The following is an 18,905-nucleotide window of genomic DNA, read 5'->3' on the forward strand; positions in this document are numbered from 1 at the left end:
TTTTCTCCCATACAAAGAATTCTAAAGAAAATGTGTGAATACATATAACCTTCATATTTCTTTACATGATTACATGTTACTCAGTTTACTTTTTAAAAAAAGGTCACAGAGAAACATAAACTTTGCGTAACATTAAAATTCCACAGTGACATTAATGGTCTGCTTACTTCCAAAACATCTGTACAAATTACACTGTTACAAGTTATCTCGCCGCTTTGCTGAAAGGACATGCCTTACTCTTTAGCCTTTAGACTATTAGCAAGGAGATTATATTTGAGTACGCTACTCTCAACAAGTCCTGATGAAGCCTCCTGTGTATTGATGGCCAACTGCAGCTGGAAAACAGAAAGACACAGAACAGACCCAAGACATCAAGCCCAGTCTGGGGGAGCTAACTTTAAACATCTGTCTTTCTAAAACATAAGTAAGCACCATTTTACAAGAACCTTCAACCTTCTCAAGATTAAACTGCCCCTTACTGTGCCTGGGACAACTTATGAAGTGATGACTAAGGCTTAAAGCACTTTTCTTAACCATGAGCAGACAGATACAAGCCTACTCCAAGCTGACAGAGAGCCTGCTTTTTTAATAGTCGGCTTTGAAGGACAGCAAGGAGGAAAAGAGAAAAGAAAAACCTACAGAAACTTTGCAATCATATTTGGCTGCCCGTTACTGAACATTTTAATGGATTTAAGCAATTTGAATTATAAATACTCTCATTTAATAAAACACCCACACAATGACAAGAATGAGACTTTAATCAGTTTTAAGTGGAGTTTATAACACTAAGAGATAAAGGGTTGTTAACACACACAGTAACAAATGGACATCTGATTGGTATGAGGCATTACCCTGTACACGTCATAGCTGTGTATCCTCAGTGCATGGCATCTGCACACAGAGCCACCGCTGCACAGCACAAGAGTGTCTGAAGAGGCTGAGTCAGAGTAAGGCTGCTTTACAGACTCAATTTTTTTTTAGTATATATATTCTATATGAAAACAGATTGAACTTTTGAACTGGCAGGTAGAAGGCAACTCTGCCAAATACTACAGTAAAAGCCCCCAGCTTGGTGCACAGTTCCACCCCCTCCGTCTGCATGCATGACACATTAACAGTATTTAAAGGCAAACGAGGCACTTTGTGGCAACCACAGCCATCGTTATGAACATATTGCACAAATTTTCTAGAACTAAACATGTAACTTGTAACCTACTTTTATTTTTAAAGCTGAAACATTTGATGCTGCCGGTAAACTCCACTTAAGTTTATAACCTGTGCCACAGCAAAGAATGGTGATGCTATTTAATTCAACTACCCTTTTATAATTATGGCAAAAATGTCCAAGAGGAATTACAGAGGGCTTGGGATGTACGGGGCCCAACTGTAAGCCTTCTTAAAGGTGATGCCTTCAAGTCATTTCAGACACGTAAGCTGCTGCACATCCAAAAAGTCTAAGAAAGCATTCCAGAAACACGGGAGAGATTACCTACAGAATGCATTTCAGGCTAATCGTGAATACTGTCATAAATAAAGTTTTAATTAGGACTCAAAAACCTTTCAGTCATAGCAATTCTTGTCAAATTCTATGGGGATGGTAACTGAAATAAAGTAAGGAGAGTATGTATAATATATATTTATATATATATAATATATATAATGCCATTTTTTTTCCATTTCCAATGACTACACCATAAAATGTAAGCAAGGCTTCTCAAAAACACTGAAACATTCAAAATCAAAACCCTCATTCAGACCTTCACATTCCAAAGGAAAAATATTAACAGTGCAACAGCCCATTGTAATGTCATTATTCATGACCTGGCCCTCTGTGTTACATATTGGAACAATACAAGTTATATTTTAGCATGCTGTGCCCAAAACTAACAAAGAACAGTGTTCATCACTATCTCCAAAACACCAATAGCTGCTTTTTGCTTTAGTCGACTGCTTTCAGCCTATAGGAAGGACAAGGTGGTACACAAACTTCAATGGTAAGATCTTAGGAAAAGTTGTCTTTAACTTTTATCACTTTACCAACAGTCAATCAGTATTCATGTATCAATGTTTAAATATAAATGTGTAAATCCTAAGAGCTTTGTCACAATTTTAAAAACTTTATTGGTTGAGTGAAACTGATGAGGTATGGAAAATACATCATTATTTTCTAAGAATATTTTAGATGACGTTCTGCCTAATCTACTTACCATCAAACTATAAACTAGTGGGTCCTATGCAATCTGTACTTGTAAATTAACTAGATCAGACCACAGCTAGTGAACAATTGCAGCACCAATAAGTTATTGAAAATGGGACTTCATACCATTAAGAAATATAATGGCTAGAAATTCAAATGTTAAGGTCAAGATATAATTTCAAAGACACCAAATTCCCAGGAACAGAAATCCTTTTTAATGCATCTTCACATTACCATTACAATAGTAGTTGTACTCTTGCTTTAAATTGTATGCAGTCTGGGCATATCAAACATATAATGATATTTAAGAAATGAAGTTGAAGCCCTAATCCCAACTCTACCACAATAAAGAAGTGACTCAACACTGCATATTAAAAAAAGATCTACTCTTTCAATAGCAAGTCGATAAAGCATCTGTAGGACAATTTCTACTGGAAAAACTTAAATGCCTTATTATTCGTGCAGTGCCGAAAATTTACTGCAACTCTAATTTCCTTTTTAACACAAACAATGACTTTTTTAATATACACATTATATGTATTCAGTATTCAAGTAAAATTCCCTAACAGTTAATGACATTTAAAAAATGTGCAAAACTGCAAAACTCATTGTAATAGAATGTGTAAGGTCAAAGGGTGGGACATCTGACAGCTACTGGACTGAGTATGTGCATCATCAATCTTCATAGAAAAAAAAAACCTGCTTACTGTTGAATCTCAAATTGAAATTTCCTGTGAAGAATTACAAAATATTTTATATTTAATGAGAAAAAGAAACTGGCAGCCAGCACATGAAGCATCCACAGTAGGTATATGATTGAAAATCAATAAAAATAAATGTAAAGGTGTTAACTGGTGTAGGGACTAAGAGAATCTGACTTTTAGCACTGGCCTTGATTACATAGGAGATGGAGCAGTCAATTACAACTGAGAAAGCATACTGAATAAATCATTGTCAATTTTTCCGTTTCCAGCCCATTCTTTGTTGATAGCCTCCACGTTTGTATGGTTAAGTCATTGTTGCTGTGTCTCTTATCTATGACCACGTTATTTTTATATCCCTTCATTTGTTGGCTCTAACATGCTGTAGACGGTTCATTCCTATACCCCAATACAAATTTACTCACTCTAGCTGCCTTTTCTAGCACCAATATGCTCTTTAAAATGCACAAACAACAAGCAGTGACAGCGGCCAATTTCTCCATGTCCAGATTAGTAACTGTAGCATGCTAGAGAAAGGTGTGTGTAAGTAGCTGGAGACGGCATATGGTCCAGAGCCCAGCTAAAATACTCCTTTCTGAGCATTCCCTCATTCCCTCAACCCACGGACATGCATGAGAATGTAGCAAGACCCTGCAGAAACTTCTCTTAGCCAACTGCAAACTTATCTGTTGCCACAAGTGCAGAGGGGCAGGACGTGAACCTGGGAACCAGAGCTCTTCAGCCACTTCAGCTGGTGACAGAAAAGAAAAGGAAAAACTCCTACGTATACACATCAGTCTGTCTCCACTTTTTATAAAACTGGAATAAAATGGGAAAGTGCCATCTTTATTTATCCTAATTGAATTTTAAATGTCCTTTTGACACAAAAAGGTATATACATGACACAGCTACACAACCTTTTTTAACTGGACAACAAGTGTCAAAACCCTGTGGGTGTATAGGGTAGAACAAGATTGGTCAGGAGAAGAGAATTGTTCCTATAACTGCAATCTGACACAATGTCCTATTGCCATTAAAAAAAAAAAAAAGGTCCATTTCAGTTTATTCAAGTTTTTTTTTTCATGGTATTTTATCCCTCTTGATTAAAAAAAAAAAATCAGACTTTTGTAATCTGTGAATGCTGATCTTCATCAAAAGGTTCGTTCTCTGGGTCAGAGTCAGTGGTGTCAGAGTATCTGTAATGATCAGGTTCATTGTCACTCACATCTGGTGTCACAGAAGTTGAACTGCTAGCCTCTGGATTGGATGGCTCCTCTACTGTTTTTGTAAAGTATAATTTCACCTAAAGAAAGAAAGTTTAAGATGAAAATGAACAATGAAGATGAATTTCATATTAGTAAAGACATTTGTTGTTACAGACTGACTTGAAAGTACTGTAACAATCATGAATTTAAGGGTTCTGCTTTTCAAAGGACCTTAAGATTGTCTACTGTACACTGAAAAGATACACTGACATCTGATAACCATTTTTAAAGGAACATAAGCTATAAGTACTATATGAGTATATAAAAGTGCAAACTGAAGACAGTGACCTTGGACTAACTAAATCACAAAATCCAATTTACAAATGCTTCTGAAATATTTCTGTTACAATTTGTTTCAGACTTTATTTTTATATTAGTGACATTATACATCAATGGTTAACAATAATATGTTCAAGATAAATTAGCCCTGAAGTCTTCACCGAATGAGAGATTGGAGGAAGCTAATAGAGACCACATAGTGGTCCAAAGAATGGGTCAGTAGCCTTTAGATGCATGGCTGCAGTAACTGTTAAAACTAATTAAGTATTTCCATTTTAAAGGAAAACAAGAAACAAACCCCAAAGACCAGGCAACATGCTAGAAGACAGTGCCTGATGGATAGCTGGCAGGAGACCAGACTTAAACTAGACCTGTATTCTGTCTATAGCTTCTTTCTCATTATTGAAGGCACTATGACTCTTTCTTATAACCAACATTTGCTTTAAATTCCCCCTTCAAAGTATTTTACCACTGTTCCTGCTACTACTTGAGACCAGGCAACCACTGCGCTCACTTTCCAACTCACCCCACGTCAACCCTGCCGCCTCTCCCTAGTTTCCAAGCCAGTCTCAATTTAAGGTAGTAAGCTGGACATGTCAAGATGAGCTCAGATTACAAGGTTTACACATTCTCTGTGCTCAGCGCTCCACACATTCACATCAAGACTGGTTCCTGTGACTCCGTGGAAATGACTTCAGCCACTCAAACAGACAAAGCTCATTCCTGCCTCAGGATTCTTGAATCAGCTCCCCTCCACTCTTCCCAATATCTGTTAATTAGGCCGTTTACAATTTACATATGTAAATTTTCTCACTTTATTCACTCCTCTCTTTACATACTATCCATTTGATCAGGTCACCTTTGCCAGTTGCAAGGTTTATAGAATTTGTTTTGTGCTTACTTGATAAATTTGCTTAGTGACAATGAAAATAGCTTTTCTCTACAATAACTTTTTCTTTTTGCTTTTTTTGAGATAGAGTTACTCTGTGTAACATCCCTGGCTGTCCTGGACTCACTTTGTAGACCAGGCTGGCCTCGAACTCACAGTGATCTGCCTGCCTCTGCCTCCTGAGTGCTGGGATCAAAGACGTGCATCTCCACACCTGGCTAACTTTTTATACTTTATTTTATATTGATTGTTTTTGTAGTACTTGCTGAACTCAGGGGATCACCCATGTTAGGCAAGCACTGAAGTACATTGCTGGAGAAATGTTAGAACAGTAAAACTAAAGATAAATACATTTTAAAAGCAAATGATTGCCAGGTGAGGCTGATGTGGGAGGCATACCAGTTCAAGGCCAGCCTGGGCCTATCCACCAAGACCCTATCTAAAAACCCAGAAGGCAGGTGGTTGACAGCAATGTAAAGTTGTACAAAAGAAATTTGTGCAAAAGAAAACCAGGACTCTAACGAAAACTTATAACAAACCTGAGATCCAAAGGCATTGAATATTAGGTCTATTTTCACTTAACATGTGAATGAAACAAATACAACTTAATGAAAAAAAGAACTTAAAACGGAGAAAGGAAAGGCTTAGGAGGAAGACGACAGAGGAGGATAAGGAACAAGAGCAAGTAGACTAATAAGCAGAAAAAGGAGAGCTGAGCGGCCACTGGGAACGGTACCAATTGAAGGATACTAACGCAAGGTTTAGCACTTCAGCTTCATACTTAGAATAAAGCACACACTCCCATCCCAAACGCTTTTAACTGACCTTAAAATTTGGAGAGAAGTATCGGTTGGCCTTGTCTTTGTTTGCTTTGTCGAGGTCACTTTTGGTGAGGGTGAGCACTAGGTACTCCTTGTCATTGTCTGCCTTCTCCACGCTGCAAATGCTATCCACTTCCTGGTCGCAGAGACTTCCATTTTCTACTTTTTCTGAGGTTTCCTCTGGTCCTGGTATGAAGAACGTATTTACCCAAAAGTGAAACATTTTGTCCTAAAGCAGAAAGAAAGAAATGAGAGATGAATTTCACTTCTTTAAAAACATATCACAAATACCAATGTAATACGGCACATATTGGAATACTCTTATTCACTAAGTTACCTTTCCTAAATTTGTTAGACAAAAATATAATCCTGTAAAATCTGGTAACTTACTTTTATCTTAAAGTCCAAAGAAAAATATTTCCTATTCTAATACCGGAATATATAAATTATTATTGTTGTTGTTGTTGTTTCTTGAGACAGGGTTTCTCTGCGTAGCCTTGGCTGTCCTGGACTCACTTTATAGACCAGACTGGCCTCAAACTCACAGAGATCCGCTGGCCTCTGCTACCCTGAGTGCTGAAATTAAAGGCGCTACCACACCCAGCTCTAATACTGGATTTTTAAAAATGCTGTTGAGTTCATGTGTACGTAGAAAGAAGCAAAGTTCAAGTGTTTGTACTTCACCGGAAGCCCAACTACATATTTGCCTGGCTTCATGTCTATGCACCCTGGGCATGTCTAGCCATCCTGGCCCATGGAGGCCAGAAGGGGTCCCTGGAACAGGAGCCACAGATGGCTGTAAGGCAGCATGCGGGTGCTGGGAACCAAACCTGGGTCCTCTGGAAAGCAGTCAGTGCTCCTAACTGCTGAGTCATCTCTCCAGCCCACAGCAAGCCTTTTAAAACCGTACTGATCTTAATAATTTTAACAAACTTGTTAAGTTGACAATTAGATTTTACTTAGAAGAAAGCAAAGTAATATTATTTAAACTTCCAAAACGTGGCTCATTAATATATGCTAATTTTCTAAAACTGTTTCTATATGTGAGTCAGGAAAAAAGCTATGGTAAATGGAAATTTATGAAAAGTAATCTAAGATACAGTTTCATGTATATAAACATGTAACTCAGATCTGGAGTAAGAAACAGCACATTCCTAAAAGCACAAGGAGATATGAGGTAGGTATTGATTTTTAGAGACCATATTAAGCCCCATGTGGTGGCTCAGGCCTCTAATCACTGCACTGGGGGTGAAAGCAGGGCTATTTCATCTGAGGCCAGCCTGGTCTACTTAGTAAGTTCTAGGCCAACCTGAGCTACAAACACAAGAAAACCAGTAAGAAAAATGCACACACATGCACAATTTTATGTGGTCTACAGTTCCAGCACAGCCAGAGATACAAAGAGAAACCTGTTTCAAATCCAAAAACAAATAAAAAACAAAACAAAACTGTAAGAGGAAAAAATAATAGCAAAAAACATGCCTCAAATACATAGCTTTTGTCCTTCATGAGAGGTAAAAAATAAGTCTACGATAAAAACATTAGTTTAGTAGGTTTACGATTTTTCTTAACAGCTTGTATCCTAGAAAAAGGAAATATTTCTCCTAAAAAATCAAGTCCACATTTAAAAGTTCTATAGTGAGTGAAATTTCCTTTTATCGCTTTAAAACAAAACAAAAAACAAACAAACACAAAAAACTGAGAAAATGAAATCCCCTTTCTGGCAATTCACTATCCCACATGCTTCTGGTGTCTTCCTCTGTCCTAGCTAAAACTCCATAGACTCACTTTAAATGGTCACATTGTATTACAAACTAAGGTCTACAGCTGAGACTTTGCCTTCTCTTTTGTGTGTCTCAAGTCTCAGTAATACTGAACTGTATCTTAAAATTTATCAGGATTTGTTTGTTTGTTTGTTTGAGACAGAGTTTCTCTGTGTAGCCTTGGCTATCCTAGATTCACTTGGAGACCAGGCTGGCCTTGAACTCAAGGGATTTGCTTGGCTCTGCCTCCTTGAGTGCTGGGATTAGAGGCGTGTGCCATTGAGACTGGCTTCAGGGTTTTTTGTTTGTTTTACTACTTCTTCATAGCCATTTCTTTCTGCTAAATAATACTAAATACTCACTGATTCTGGGGAAACGAAATATAAATTAGTCCAATCTCAACATAAACCCTAATGGGAAAGACATGGCTTGTGTTGCATAAGGTCACAGAACAAACTGAAAACGCCAACAAAAGGGGCGTGTGGTTGTGTGTGTGTTCTGCTTACATGTCTCATCAACACCACAGAAGTGAATTTCTGCAAATCTAACAAATAAGTAACCAGAGCTCAGTTAGATGGCAGAGAAATAATCTATCTTAAGTCTCTGCTTACAGAATAATTTCCTAACCAAAGGATGCAAGCAAAAGGCCATGAGGCTACTCATCAAAGCAGGGCTATTTCCACCCAACACAACCACAGTGCAAACCTTTTTGAGCATCTTGTTCTGTTTGTGGAAGAATTCTACTTTGATGTCACCACACACAGGCAGTGGCTGCGGGAACTCGAAGTACATGTACTTGTCCTCCCGGCGTGTGGGGCCTGAATTGGAGGAATATATCTTCACCTTTAGCTGGCAGACCACAAACTGAGGATCTGTGTGTTTAAACACAATTTCACCAAAAAATGAGCACTCAAATTATCAGAAACTATTTTAATGAGAAAGTAACAAAAACATACACAAATTGGTAATTCCTTATATCAACTACTGATCTAAAACAAATCAGCAGAATTAATTATGTAAAAATATAACCAGTCTAAGTAAGGATCTCTTCAACTTGAACCCTCAAGCTCTATTACATATATGAAAATCAGTTACTACTTCATAAATAATAAGTTCTAAGACTAGACTCTAGCAATGTATTAACATCAACATTATGCAACATCAACATTAACATTATGCAAAAGACCCACCACCATTACTGCAAGCACAGAATAATTTCCTAGTGTTAACTGCATAAGGGCAACTTTAAGAGAAAATTTTAATAAACTCTAGCCCACGTGATTATTTATTTATTCAAATTGTTATCTCCTTGCTTGTATCTTGCCATTCCCACCCTCTCTCCACATGGTTTTAATATATTATTTTTAATTTCTTCAGAATTTCGGACAAACATTCAATATATTTTGATACAATTCACTTGCCACTTTGCTTTCTATTTCTTCCTGGATGCATCCCCAAGTCTTCTTTCCAACTTCATGTCCTCTGTGGTTTTTCTTTCTTTTTTTTGAAACCCACTAAGTCCAATTTGTGCTGCCCATACTCATATGGGTGTGTTAGCAGACATTTAATTTAAAGGTATAAAAAGTCAAAATAATGAGAATCAGAAAGGAAAACCTCCTAGAGGTCTGCAGGAACGCAGCAGGCTCCGAGGGGAAGCTATAGCACAGCCTGTCTTCCCTCTAAACACTGTTTTCATCAACAATTATTTGGTTCCAATCTAGGTCTGTTTTAAAATTAGTGCTTAAGTACAATTTCTCAAACATCATCATGATTTAGGTTAGCAACTCAACCAAAAGATAGTTAAAGATGTGGAAAGGATTGCCAGGTGTGGCAGTGCATGCCTTTGATCCCAGTATTGGAGACGCAGAGGCAGGCAGACCTTTGTGAGTTCAAGGCTAGCCTGGTCTACAAATCAAGTCCAGGATAGCCAAGGCTACACAGAGAAACCCTGTCTCTAAAATGTATTAAAAGTCATTTATAGATAGAGAAAAACAGAAAACTAACATGCTAAAAGTAGAGGGTGTGTGTGTGTGTGTGTGTGTGTGTGTGTGTGTGTGTGTGTGTGTGTGTGTAGATATCAACACTAAAGGTATTATTTCTTTGAAGATGAAAAGCATATTTTTATCAATGTGACCAATGACTGGGAACAATGTGAAAGCCAAACCAATTTAAATGAAACTTCCAACTTAATAAAAACATAAAGATTTGTGTACTTAGTGTATAAAAGCAATACCACAGCATCTCATAGAAAATAGGATCCTTAGTAAAAGCATATAGGGTTAATCTAACATGGATTTACAGACATTTATCACAAAAACTACCTCCAAAAGGAGAAACATCACATCAACAATCTGTGAATGCATTTCAAAAGCTAAAGGTTCGTTCAATGGGCAATGAGACGCTTTACAAGGCTTTATACCATAGTGAGCTATAACATGAAACAAATGAACAAGAGTATGGTAAACATTATTGAGATAAAATGCTTTATAATTTTATCAGCTCAAAATCTGACACTACTGACTGCAGGTTGTGGTAGAGGCTCAGCAGCGGAGTATTTGCCCAATGCATAAGACCCTGGCCTCTACCCTTGGTGAGAGAGACTGAGACAGAGACAGAGATAGAGAGCGCGCATGCGTGTGGTGGGGGAGCAGCGAGTGGTTTCCACTTGGTTATCTGTGGTGGTTTGAATGAGAACGGCCCCCATAGGCTCATATATTTGAATGCTTGGTCATCAGGGAGTGGCACTATTGAGAAGGATTAGGAGCTGTGGCCTTGTGGGGTGTGCCACCATGCTTTATGCCAGGCTGATTGATAATGGACTAAATCTCTGAAACTGTAAACAAGTCCCAATTAAATGCTTTCCTTTATAAGAGTTGCTGTGGTCATGGTGCCTTTTCACTGCAACAGGGGTGATAAATACAGTGTCATACCTAATAAGACTCCTGAGCAGAGAGAGAGCTTTTCCTTATTCCTCCGTATCACCTTTGTTTGGCTTTTCTATTGATACAGAAACTACAGGAAGAACATGAGTTTTCGTCCTTTTTCCTTCTCAACGAACCTGGTGATATTCCTAGGCCAATGGCTTTCCACAGTCCATTGTGCCTTATAGTCAAGTTTTAAAAATTATACTAATGTGATCAGTATAAAAGTTGCTTAGAACTTTCCAACAAGCTATATTAATAAATTAGGGGCCTATATTAATTGTCACACTCATGATAATCAACCCTATCTGACAAAGATAAAAGACTTCAAGAAATTAATTTTCTCTACATAAATTATTTTAGAGAGAAAAAATTTAGCTAAGTATTTCATGTAAGTAAAAAACTAAATAACTGACAAATTGCAAAACATCCATAAAATAGTATTAAGGGATTCTAGTAAGTGACATCTATCTGAAACTAGGACATTATATTGAAAATACAAATTAAAATTTTTTTAGGTTTAAAACATGATTGACCACTACTCCCCTGTGATGCTTAGACGTTCAGGGTCTAAAAACTGATAGAGAAAAAAGACAGCGTGGTAGCTTGGCCTTATTAAGGCTGCATAAAACTCCTCCATATATTTTCCATACACATCCCACCCATACATTTCCCTTCATTAAGTAACTGCTTTGGGTCCAAGTATAGGGCTTCCTGTTCCTAGGTCTGTAGTTAAGAACTTTAGCCAAGAACAGCAGGAAAGGAAACCAAGATCAAAATGACCTGGGTGGGTTAATGTGAGGTAGGCAGATGGCTGCTAAGGTAAAAGAGAAATTACAAGCAGACTCCAGTGTTGTGACCCTGTACTTATAAAGGGAGGGTCAGATCTCAAGATTCCTTTATTTTACGGACAAGCAAACTCAGTAAGATGACGCGGCCAAGGCACAATGTTGAGGGCAGAAACCGAAAGCTGCATCAGCTTTCTCCACACACCCTGACTCCACTACCCTCTCAGTCTCTGTATTTCGAGAATACTGCTCTGGCCTCTCTCTGTCACAGTGACTGTGAACACTTGTTTCCCTCAGATGAAGGACTTGGTAATCCCGCTGCCATCACAGGCTGGCCTATCAGCGTCAGAACACTTGGTGGCTGTAACACAGAGTATTTCTCCCATAAATAGAACTGACTTCAAAAGCACTAAAATTCATTGTTCTTAGGTTTCTTAACCCAATGAGCTGAATAACTGAACTAACTACTCCCAACACTTCAGAAATACATTCTCCTGCATATGTTTAACCTGTAAACTTATATCTAAATTTTTACACATTTAGATACAGTAATAGAAAGAAGTTCCCCACACAAGCAGGTGAGAACCAAGAGCACTTACTGCACGTCCCGCCACTGAACATAGGAATAGTCTCAAACATCATCTTGTGAAACAGCAGTGCCACTGGTCTGTAGTCCAGGTGATGCTTTAACAGGTAGCTATAATAATATACATAGCGCCTCTGGCTGGGAATAGTTACTCCCTGGTAGACGGGAAAAAGAGAAAGAGTCAAATTCAAAAGAAAATTTTCATTAAAGTTATTGTACTAAACTGAAAAGATAACTGGGTTATTCCAAACTTTCTCCGTAAGTGGCTAATACTCTAACTCAATATTAGAATAAATCAGAGCAATAGCAAAAGGAAAATATAAGATATTCTTAAAATACAGTTATTAAACACCTCATTTACTCAAAGATTAAATATTGTTCTGATCTAGGAACCCAACAAGCAAAGGCCATTGCGTATTGAAAGAAACAGCTGATGGCCTCTGTACCATAGCTACATGCTTAATACCTAAGGCCCCTCACAAAGATGGACTTATTAGGCATGCAATTTTTCACAAACCTGCTTACCCACTTTCTAAGCAAAAGTCCATCAGAATCAGCACAATAGAGAGAAACGTGCTGCCTCTGAGCAGAAAATGAGATTCTGACGTTAAAGTGTGTACAGCTGAATGGGACACATACACAGGGACCTGTTGACAGGGCACTAAGAGTGCCCCATGCTTTATCCATTCCTTGGGAAAATTAGGGAAACACAACATGGCTTAGAAAATATGAGGTATTACAAGTGTTTTGAAGACACAGTTCACATGCCATCTAAAGGGGGAGCCTAGTCAGATATGGGTACCCCAACCTGTAACCCGAGTGTTGCAGAGGCTGGAGCAGGACTGTTGTTACATTCCACAGGTGCCTGCGGTTCACAGTTCTAGGCCAGCACAACTATAACAAAACTTCCTCCCCTCCCCACTACATACATACATACATACAGACAGACAGACAGACAGACAGACACACACACACACACACACACACACACACATACATACACACACACCCATGCACACAAGACTGAGGTGGCTCAATCAGTAAGGTGTTTGTTTGGCAAGCATGAAGGGCACAGAACCTATGTATATAATTTGTCTTAATTGTTTTTTTAATATGTGTGAATGTTTTACCTACATAAGTAAGTACGCCATGTGTACACTGGTGCCCACAGAAACCAGAAGAGGGCATGACATGGAACTGGACTTACAGATGTTTGTAAGCCACTATGTAGATGCTGGGAATGGAACCTGGTTCCTCTAGAAGAGCAACAAGTGCTCTAAACTTCTGAGCTATTTATTACTCCAACCAAACCCCCCAAACACATGTATTTTTTTTAAAAGGTACCATGCAACCATATATGTGCACCGGGGAGGCAGAGACAGGCAGATACCTAGGTTTCACAGGCTAGCCAGCTTAGCCTACTTGGTGAACACCATCCCAATGAGAGAGACTGCCCGAAGAAGATGGATGGTACCAGAGGATGGGCACCCAAGGAACATAAGATCATACACACATGCGCATGCACGCGCACACACACACCCCATGGAAAGATAACTCCAGAAGATAAAAAAAAACAAAAACTCTTCACATGACAATGTATTCACTGATGAAATATTTTTCTACTACACAATATAACTTAGGAAAAAGTCAACTTAGAACTATAAGGCAAATATCAAGTATTAAGTCAAATAGTTTAAAATAACAGCAGTTGGGCTAGAGAGATGGCTCAGCGGTTAAGAGCACTGACTGCTCTTCCAGAGGTCACGAGTTCAATTCCCAGCAACCACATGGCAGCTCACAACCATCTATAATGTGATCTGATGTGTATTGTATACATAATAAATAAATAAATCTTTAAAAAAATTAAAAAATAAAAAATAAACAGCAGTTGGGATATGGCGATGTTCACTTGTAATCTCAGTACTTAGGTACAACCAAGACCAGAAGTTCAAGGCCAGCCTGGTCTATGAGAGGTCCAGGCTCAACAAACAAACACAACTGTAGAAAATGGTATTTTTTATGTTCATAAGAAAAAAGTATTTACAATGCTCTTTAGTTTACTCATGGTAATTAAACCTCTACTGTGCTAACTCTTAGACACAAATGCCCTTCTTCTGGTAAAGCAGAAAGTATAAAAGTATGATGACTAGCAAAACTACAGGAGTATGGGCTCTACCCGCCCCCTCCTCTCCCTCTGTCTGTCTGTCTCTCTGCTCTATATGTGTATCAAAATGGATATAGGCAGGAGTGATAGGTACATGACTTTAATCCTAGTCAGGAGGAAGAAGCTGGTGGGTCTCTGTGAGTTCCAGGCCAGCCAGGGCTACAAAGGCAGATCCTGTCTGAAAAATCAAAACAAACAAATAGAAAAATGAATATAAACCACTTGAAATCATGATTAGCAATTTAAGATTTGGCTAGAGTAAAAAAAAAATCGTACTTAATAGTCAAAGCTTATATATTCTCACAATCAAAATATGAACTTCAATTTGCTTCTGGAGGAAAATGAGTACAATAACATGAACCTTTAAAATAGAATTCCAGGAAGATAAAACAATAAATGCAGTTATACAAAAGAAGTTAAAAATATAAATTAGTATGCAAACAGTAAGTAACAGTTATAGAAACAATAGTTGTACACATGCTTGAAAGGGTGAAATTTTATTTCTCTATACTTTTCTCCTTCCTTCCTTCCTTTTATGAGACTGGATTTCTCTTGTGTGTAGGCCTGGCTGCCTTGGAACTCATTCTGTAGACCAGGCAGGCCTCAAATTCACAGAACCCATTTGCCTCTGTCTGGTATTAAAGACATGTGCCACTACCGCCCAGCATATTTTCTTTTATCCACTGGACATCCCGGTCCTAGGCCCCACCCTCCTGTCCTCCCAGTCCCACCCTCACTCCCTGACCCCTGTCCCTTAGTCCTTGAAAAAGGGCAGGCCCCCTACCCATTCACCCTAGCTCAGTAAGTCCTATCAGGACTGAATTTGTCCTCTTCCCCTATGGCCCAGTGGGGGGGGGGGGAGGGGGCCTGCAGGGCGGGGCTGATCAAAAAGCATGCAGCAGAGTCCATGTCAGAGACTCCCCTTTCCTGCCGGGCCACATGAAGTCTGAGCTGCACACTGGCTATGTCTACATAGAAGACATACTCTAACTATACAAGGCTCCTAGTAGAGGGAGGAGAACACCAACCCTCCCACAAAAACTTTGATCCAAAACTCACCCTGCCTACAAGACACGCAGGGATTAAAAAATAGAACAGATACAGCAGAGACTGAGGGATGTCCAACCAATGCCTGGCCCAAGGCCCACCCATGGGAGAGAGCCAACCCCTGCACTATTAGCGATAACTCTGCTATACTTGCAGACAGGAGCCTAGCAGGGTTGTCCTCTGACAGGCTCCACCCAGCAGCAGTTCAAAACAGATGCTGAGACTCACAGCCAAACACAGGGCAAAGCATAGGGAGTCTAGTGGGAAAGTGGGAGGAAGGATAAAAGGACTTGGAGATGACAAGAGCGCCTCAGAAGACCAGCAGAGACAACTAGCCAGAGGAGCCTGTGGAGTCTGAAGCACCACGGACCTTGCATATTCTCTTTTTAGAAAGTAATAGAGCCACATTAATTTGAAGAATTGTTACAAAGTATTGACATTAAGGAATTTCCTTAAAATGAAAAAAATGTTTAACTTTAATGCAAAAATGTTATTAGAACACCTTCCTAATGCGACTTCAACAAAGCTGTCACTATCAATTAAGGAGGTTTAAAAAAAAAAACATAGCTAAGCAAGTTGAAGGAAACAGCAGACAGGAAGTGGATGAGGACTGGCATTTTTGTTTTGCTTTGTTTTTTAACAATATAAATTTCTGAACCTGAACCATATTAATTTACTTCTAGTCAAAAGATTAAAGAAACTTTAGGTTGTATAAAGCATGTGTATAATAAGCACATGCCTGCAGTCCTAGCTCTTGGGAAGTTGAGGCATTCTGGGTCAAAGTTAATCTCTGAGCCATATGATGACAACTCATCGTGAAATCTTTAACAAACTAATTTTAAAAACCTAAAAGCAAACTGGTAAGACCGGGTTGTCAAGTTAGGAGTTGAGTTTCAGATGGTATTTTTCTCTTGATTTCTATTTTTGGTACACATTTCACATTTGTGTACGGTAGTAAACAATTCTCAACATTATAGGTTTTCTCAAGTGACAGGTAGGATCCCGATTATCACGGCTTTTATATGCTCAGTGGGTGGCTACGTCAACAACACCCGGAGCGCTCACCCACAGCTGAAAGGCAGTGCTGATGCACAGAGCGAAGCCTGCACCATGCGCAGGCCTGGGCAGCAAGGCAAGGCTGGCGCTCAAGATTTGAACTGCCTGGCTAAACAAAAACATGTGTTTGACTACTCATCTTTGATTAAGTTACCGAAACCCAGATTTAACCCCAAATGCCACTCGGAACACTAGCTCTGGTTCTCTGTATTAGGCTTGATTTACTAGTCCAAATAGTTTACTGTTTCCTCACTTTACTCATTTCTACTTTTGTCTCCATTTTCTAATGGTTAATAATCTAAGTGTGAATGCATCTTTTTTTCAGTGGCTCAAAATTACTAAAGAAAGTGGTTTTAAATTTCCACAAGGACTAGAATTAAACTTTAAGCTGCAGTTCTACTCACCTATTATCAAGAACACGGTCTTTCTAGTCTCAAGGTTTGGAGTAGTCTAATGAGTCACTAATCCAAGCGGACACTGCAAAGCATTATGTGCTCGTTTTATTACTTTTTTCACTGTGTGCATCTCTTACTTTGTGCCTCCTCAGAGCATATTCAAGATTTCTATCACTTTTGTTTTTTCAGCTTTTGCTTAACGAATTTGATTCCCTTTGCAATATAAGTTCACAACTGCTTAGTGTCCACATGGAGTATCTCGTATGTTAATGTAAAATGACATCTTTGCTCAGTTTTATGCTGTCTATTATAATGCCATTCAGATACTAAAAGCCTGTCACTTGCTTGGGAAATTTATGTTTTCCTAATATACTTTTCATTAATTCTTCATTTTTAAGCCTTGGGTATTTAATGCTCATTTTTCTTTCTCATTTGGTTTTTTCAAGACAGGGTTTTGCTGTGTAGCTGTCCTGGAACTCAGAGAGATCCCCCTGCCTCTACCTCCCAAATGCTAGAGATTAAAGGTGTGCACCACTACACCTGTCTGACTCTTGAAAAACAGACTCAAGAGTGTGGATGACACCCATCTTTCAGATCCATGATACTGCCATAAGACTACTATACTGGATTGGCACATCACAATACAGTATGTAACGTATGCTCATCTTCCATGCATTTAGAGTCTAGATGATCTTCTATAAGGTAAATTTACAACTTAGAATTCTTTTAAGATTTAATTATTTCATGTACAGTGCTCTGCCTGCATGTGTGCCTGCACACCAGAAGAGAGCACCAGATCTCATTATAGATGGTTGTGAATCACCACGTGGTTGCTGGGAATTGAACTCAGGACCTTTGGGAGAACAGACAGTGCTCTTAACTGCTGAGCCATCTCCAGCCCCAACTTAAGACTTCTTAAAGAAATAATTTTCTAAATCAGCAAACTTTCCTAGTGATCTGGAAAACGTTTTCCATGTCAAAGCTTGTAAATAATATAAATGTTTCAACCTAAAAGTATTTGCCTGAAGAGGGAGATGTACATTTCTGAATGATCACAATAAATCACAAGGCAGTAATTCAATAAAAGAGCGTGGCTCTTAAAGCTTGGCACTAATGATAACACAAACAGTAGTTATTATAGCTACTTTCTAATATTCAAAACATATTTCTATGATTCCCATAACATTGCAGGGTATATATTATCACATATTTTATTTTTAAGACAGGGTCTTATTATGTACTAGAGGCTGGCCTCAAAGTGATTATCCTACTTCTTCAACCCCCAAATAGCTGAGATTACAGGCCTTAGTGACACCATATCCAGCCATCATAACCTCGATTTTCCCGGGGGGTGGGGGGGTGGGGGTGGCTTGGTTTTCCATGTCTGCAGTATCTGTAGTCTTCAATCGTGCTGCCATATCTGAAGATGGCTTCGAACTCTTGATCCTCCTGCCCCTACCTTCCAAGCGCTGGGGTTACTAGAGTGTATCGAGCCCAGCCTTGTTGCCTCTATTTTAATAAGAAAACAGTATTGTTTTTAATATTTAACTTAAAAAAAAAAAAGCAGCACCTGATTATCTTTCTCAAACTCAGTATCTGGACCTGAATGAATCTGACTAGGGTGACCTGAAAACAGGAGTGCTATGTGATTTTAACGAAGTCATAACTTCTCTTGATTCAGTGGTTCCATCTGTGAAGAATCTAAGGTTTGGAGTGAATGATGCTTCCATTCTATGAACTATAACGGACATTAAATGGTGCTACTTGAGCGACAGAATCTCTGTGGCAAAGGTGAAGTGGACCTTCTCTAGCCACCACTCTTTCCTCGGCTGGAGTTTTCTCTCAGAAGTTGTCATTCTCTTTGTGGCCTGGAGGTGTTGGGGCTGGTCTTCGATCCAGATCAGAGGATTCCATTCCCTAGCAAAAACGTTTATTTCAAGAAGAGGAACATGCTTTAAACCAGAGAAATCAGAGCCTGTTCTGGAAACTTTTACTCAAATTGATGTTTTCTTCCCATTGCTGTTAAGTAGTCA

The 18,905-nt window shown here is 38.8% G+C and overlaps 1 protein-coding gene across 1 annotated transcript in view; it reads right to left on the reverse strand.

Moving 5' to 3' along the window:
- Window positions 1–740: 740 nt before the first annotated feature.
- The window catches only part of PTEN (phosphatase and tensin homolog), a gene marked incomplete at its 5' end in the record, with an annotated part of 67,561 nt that continues 49,396 nt past the window's right edge, over window positions 741–18,905 (reverse strand). Inside the window, 4 exons of the mRNA XM_084773424.1 lie at window positions 741–4,201; window positions 6,157–6,381; window positions 8,621–8,787; window positions 12,224–12,365. Coding sequence (XP_084629550.1) covers window positions 4,016–4,201; window positions 6,157–6,381; window positions 8,621–8,787; window positions 12,224–12,365 — 720 coding nt within the window. The 3' untranslated portion in view covers window positions 741–4,015. The remainder of the gene's footprint in view (window positions 4,202–6,156; window positions 6,382–8,620; window positions 8,788–12,223; window positions 12,366–18,905) is intronic.

This window comes from Acomys minous (genome assembly GCF_964271855.1).
Source record: "Acomys minous genome assembly, chromosome: 2".
Lineage (NCBI taxonomy): Eukaryota > Metazoa > Chordata > Mammalia > Rodentia > Muridae > Acomys > Acomys minous.